Genomic DNA, 5510 nt, shown 5'->3' with positions numbered 1-5510 from the left:
GGGACCTCTAGTTTTTATAAACCTTTCTGATGGAAATGGGCTTATAGATTTTTTAAACTATTTTATCAAGTTTACAAAAAGATACAACATAAGTCAGAAGGGGAAAATCTGTTCCTATATGCTTAAAAATTCATTCTGAATTAACGTGCCCTCAATAAAGTTAGATTTTGTTTTTATTTTTTCGGGCGCGGAGGGAATGCGATCGATTTAATCTTAACACAAAATTACAACAATGGTCTCAAACTAATAAAATGGTTTATTTCCCGATAATTGCTACTGGTTACTAGGGCGATTATTTTCAATCACAAACTCAAAGTCACATCGGTTGTTTGATCACGACCCGTCATTGAGTTAATCTTTCATTCTCATCCTCCTCCTCGCGTCGTTTTCTCACTGATGAGGGTCGTGACCATTATATGTTGACAGGATTTTGCTCCTTGTGATGTCCCGTCAGCGCCTCCGATCATTGGCCGCATGAAGGGTGTCGTGGAAAGGGATCTCTAGTGTGGTGCGGATTTGGTCGAACCACCTTGTCGGACTTGTCTTTCATTAGCCACACTCAAATTTAATGTATTTCGACTGCTATTTTACTGTCCGAATTTTTCTTTTCATACCTCACAATTCAATAAGTCGAACTGACTGTTAATTAAATTATTATTCTAAGCATTTGAATAGATTTATCGTATCATATTTATGGGTATCGTTCAAGCTTTACAGTTATACTGCTATTTATTTCGTCGCTATAAAAATTGGCCAAAAATAACACGTTAATAAAATGGATTACTAATCTAAGGGACTAATACTTCTTCGGGATCGGTAGTAGTCTTTAATGTAGTTGTTGTAGTAATTAATGTAGACTCTAAATTATGTGTTGCATCAGTAACTGAATTGCCAAATTCAGTTGTTGACGTGACTTCTTCAATAGCTGAAGTAGTAGCTGCACTTACTGTAACATCACCTCCATTTATTGTTGTGTTAATTTCAGTTGTTATAGTGTTAGGTTCAGTTTTTGGAATTGTAGCTTCAATTGTTGAAATGGTAGCTTCAGTTGTTTCAGTATCGTCCAAAGTGGTTGTTATATCAATTTTAGTTACTGAGGAGATAGGTTCGGTGTTTGGAATAGCGGCTTCGTCTGTTGTATTGGTAGATTCAGTTGTTGGAATGGTAACTTCAGTTGTCGAATCTATAGCCTCTGTTTTTGATCCGCTGTCTTCAGCTATGGAGGATATACCCTCAGTAGGTACAGTTAGTGTAGTTTTTGTTTCATCATATTTTAACTTCAATTTAATTGATGCTTCAGTCATTGAAGTGACAGTCCCAGAATTTGAAACATTTTCTTCGGTAATTGAAATGTTATCTATGCTTGTTATTTTATTAGGTTCGGTTATTACTGATGTAGATTCAACATTCGCACTTAATATTGTAGATTCATATGTTGTCGGTAGCGTTGTGATTGCTTCCGTAGCGTTTGGAGTATTTATAGATGCTGCAGATGCAAGTGAAGTCAATTTAGTGGACGTTACAAATTGTTTTACATTCGTTTTGGATTCATTCCCTTTTGCGATATCTGTAAGTACGTTATCGATTTCAACCAATTCTGCCGATTGCAAGAAACTTAAGCGGCTCTTCAAATTCATGAAGCTGTCCACCCTGCAAACTGACTTGCATAATTCTTCGTTCTCGAATTTATTAGAGGTTGGGCATCCTCTCCATGTGACCTTGATACAGCTAGCATTCACGTAGGTGTACACATCATTTTGAATTTTACTGCACGTTTTGGTGTTTATAGGACTGCTGCAACTATCTGTAGAAGAAAAAAAAGAAGAAGATAGATATTGCTAAGATATAAGGTTTGTTGCCCGGCCGTTGTAAGTATTAAGCCATTTTGAATCCGGAAACAGCTGTCTACCATCGGTGTCTTCTCTTCCCAATTTACCTATGCAATAACTTCAACCAAACTACATCTGGATCGAACTTGTTGATGCACAGACAGCCAATCTTCTGGCTAATGTTCTTAATATGTTTCATCCCGATACTTATTGCAGTATGATTGGGATCTGTGGAGGTCTATTATGGTCTGAGTCAGGTTTTAAGCACCTATTAGGCCTTCAGTATACAAATATCGATGGTAAAAGAGGTAGAGGTATTTTGATAGTAGATACTGTATGAAGTCGTCGTGGCCTAAAGGATAAGACGTCCGGTGCATTCGTATATAGCGATGCAACAGTGTTCGAATCCCGAAGGCGGGTACCAATTTTTCTTATGAAATACGTACTTAACAATTGTTCATGATTGACTTCCACGGTGAAGGAATAACATCGTGTAATAAAAATCAAACCCGCAAAATTATAATTTGCGTAATTACTGGTGGTAGGGCCTCTTGTGAGTCCGCACGGGTAGGTACCACCGCCCCGCCTATTTCTGCCGTGAAGCAGTAATGCGTTTCGGTTTGAAGAGTGGGGCAGCCGTTGTAACTATACTGAGACCTTAGAACTTATATCTCAAGGTGTGTGGCGCATTTACGTTGTAGATGTCTATGGGTTCCGGTAACCACTTAACACCAGGCGGGCTGTGAGCTCGTCCACACATCTAGGCAATAAAAAAAAATTAAAAATAAAAAGCATGTCATTTAAGATTTAATTGAACTTTATAAGTTCGCTGTTAGTTTTGAAGCTTAATAACCAAATTTTTAAGTACCTGAATATTTAAGTTGTAGTAACTTACCTTTCGATCCATGATCAGGTAGAAGCTGCTTAGGAACATCAACAGTGTCTGTATCTAATGTAAAGATGCAATGATGGGAGCAATCTGATTCGGTATCGAACTTGTTGAGTGTCGGACATCCGCGCCAGTATTCTATCTCGCATCGCGACCCTGGCTTGTAGTAGGAGAACACTGGAGTTGACTTGAGGCCACAGTCGCTTGTATTCAAAGGGCTTAAGCAGTAATCAATCGGGCCTTAAAGACAAAAGAAAAGCAGTATAATATTATGCAATAGTAAATTAGTGAGAAACCGTTTTGTAATTTCAATAATACGTCGTTATTATTGGGAATTTACGATTAAACGCGGGTAGTTATAAATTTAGCTCTGCCATTGCCGGTCCCAAACCCGGATGAGAAAAGAGGAGGGTTGAGTAGAGCTGGACATTCCTACCGTAAAACGTCAACGCCGAGCACTGGGCGGCGGGAAATAACCCAGCCCCCGGATACGACCAGAGACCCGGAGCGGGACCAATTTGCCGTGAAGGACTAAATCCCTTCGAAATACTGATGTGGAAGGACGTGGGAACCCACCACAATCATATCCCAAGAGAGTCATGGACAGAGAAACATTTAAACTGTTTCAAGGCCATGACCACGACCCTCAGTAATGAGGAAACCGACGCAAGGAGGAGGATGAGTTATGAATTTAACGGATAACCTTTTAAAGCTTATTTCGCTGTTTACTTCCCTATATCCTAGATTAAAGCACATAATCGATACATGTAGTTCGTACCGAAAATACTAATGTCGTGTTAGTGAAAAACTATATACATTTCTATCTCTTGGTGATTTAACAAGAATTTTGTGCCATTATTCTGGGGAAAAACTGGATCTGCTCATCATGAACCATCATGAAACGGCTACGATTTAAACTTAGAAGCGATCAGACAGTGAAGAGAAGACAGTTTTAGAACGCTTCATAGAGAAATCGGCATGGCACGATAAAAAGCTCTTAGCGGCCGCAATCTACAATCCAGGCGACCAGTGGCGAGCGGTTGCCTTGGATTTTGGCCTTTAAGTCTTTTCGGTGTTTTAATCACTCCAAGCACCGATCACCATTCTCGTCGAATATGACGAAGAGGCCAAGGGGTGACTTAACCCACAAAGAACCCACTGAGTTTCTTCTGATGATCTTCACAGTGGATTGCAATTCCGATCCAATGGTAGATTCAGTGAGGCACTGCTCTTGCTAGGGAAAATTTAGCAGGATCTTTCAGCTTGAGCCCAGAATAGCCTCGAGACCTCGAGACTTCGAGACTACTGCCAGTTATATTTAAAAAATGTGCTCATTAATCAAAAGTGAGTGATTATTTGAAAAAAAATTGTGTTTGACCTACGATGACTGAATTATGAAGTTTATTTTTTATTTTTTTATTGCTTAAATGGGTGGACGTGCTCACAGCCCACCTGGTGTTAAGTGGTTACTGGAGCCTATAGACAACTACAACGTAAATGCGCCACCCACCATGTTCTGAGGTCTCAAGTATAATTACAACGGCTGCCCCACCCTTCAAACCGAAACGCATTATTGCTTCACAGCAGAAATAGACAGGGTGGTGGTACCTACCCGGGCGGACTCAGAAGAGATCCTACCACCAGTAGAAGTAAGTACCAACACTGAGCATCAAAACGCGTTATTGTGCAAACTCTCAATGAAGATATAGATGTAGTCCTGCGTAATGTAGGCCAGGAGACGAACGCCATGTTCTACTACTGTCATTTTTCCGATAGCTGTGTCTACGTTTTCTGTGCTATGGCTCTTACTAGGGTTAGTAACTGCAATGTCTGAGTCCTCGCCTACAAGTCCAGTGAAGCTAAATCTAATAATATTTATATAAATTTTGTAGGAGTTATTATTTATTTATTTATAGACTATTATATAAATTTTGTAGGAGTATTTATTTAATTATTTAAAGACCAAACTTACTTGTGGCAACACATTTGAACAAACAAAATAACGCAAGCAATTGTCCATTACCGTAAAAACACATAATGAACGAAACTTGATCATTTAATTGGGCGTTTCAATCTCATTTCGTGTAATTAACTGCAGTTTTAATACACCGTGGAAACAACTTCAGTGATTGATTTAGTAATTAACATTTTATGGGCCAAGGCTTGTGTTTACGGCAGTCTTGGAGGCTACAAGACTCACCTTATCAATCCAGGTGAGAGCTCGGCTGTCTGCTTCTGTGTGCTAAATGTGAGTTTTTTGACGTTCTCGAAAGCGTAAAAGTTACCTAAATCAAATTTGTATGCAGTTAGAACAGCGCCCCTAGCGGCAAACGTAGGCAACTATTCCAACTCCATACAAATTTGAGTTTACTTTTACGCTATAGAGAACGTTAAAAAACTCGCATTTAGCACACTGTTAATAACTTTATGTTTCCATGTCTCTTGCAGTGGTCGCGCCTCCATTTCTCTTGTGTATTTCGCACCAAAGTTTGTACAGGAACATGGGCCATGCAAATGGCAACTACAATTTTTGTTTTGGGTCAAAGGTTTATCTGCTTTCGTTGCAAGCAAAATTCGGTTTGATTTAATTTTTGAACAGACACAACAGATGACTTTGTTCGAAACAGCGCCATCTATGTGAAATATTATAAACTACTTGAAAAATGGCCAGGCATAATGATAACACGGATTCAATGCGGTTGCAAGCCAGCAGATGACAGTGTTTTTTTTTTTAAATAAAACTCTTTTACGATCACATTCCTTTTACTTATATCAGATATCAATGCAAAGAA

The 5510-nt window shown here is 39.1% G+C and overlaps 1 protein-coding gene across 1 annotated transcript; it reads right to left on the bottom strand.

Annotated features, from left to right (window-relative positions):
• Positions 1 to 240: 240 nt before the first annotated feature.
• On the bottom strand, positions 241 to 4483 carry LOC149502263 (uncharacterized). Its single transcript, XM_089730498.1, has 3 exons — positions 4411 to 4483; positions 2725 to 2958; positions 241 to 1804 (listed from the first exon to the last, which is right to left on the bottom strand). Exons 1-3 carry the CDS (start codon positions 4481 to 4483, stop codon positions 789 to 791), a joined length of 1323 nt encoding a protein of 440 aa, XP_089586624.1. The 3' UTR covers positions 241 to 788.
• Positions 4484 to 5510: the final 1027 nt, after the last annotated feature.

The sequence above is a fragment of the Bombyx mandarina genome, chromosome 10 (genome assembly GCF_030267445.1).
Source record: "Bombyx mandarina strain Sakado chromosome 10, ASM3026744v2".
Classification (NCBI taxonomy): Eukaryota; Metazoa; Arthropoda; class Insecta; order Lepidoptera; family Bombycidae; genus Bombyx; species Bombyx mandarina.
Note: the sequence above shows the minus strand (reverse complement) of the source record. Positions and strands in the feature narration are given on the sequence as shown.

Coding starts and splice junctions, on each gene's coding strand:
- LOC149502263 (XM_089730498.1), bottom strand. CDS start 4,483: ATGACAGTAGTAGAACATGGCGTTCGTCTCCTGGCCTACATTACGCAG. Junction 2,959..4,410: donor CATCTATATCTTCATTGAGA/GTTTGCACAATA, acceptor TTTGTCTTTAAG/GCCCGATTGATTACTGCTTA. Junction 1,805..2,724: donor ACCTGATCATGGATCGAAAG/GTAAGTTACTAC, acceptor TTTCTTCTACAG/ATAGTTGCAGCAGTCCTATA.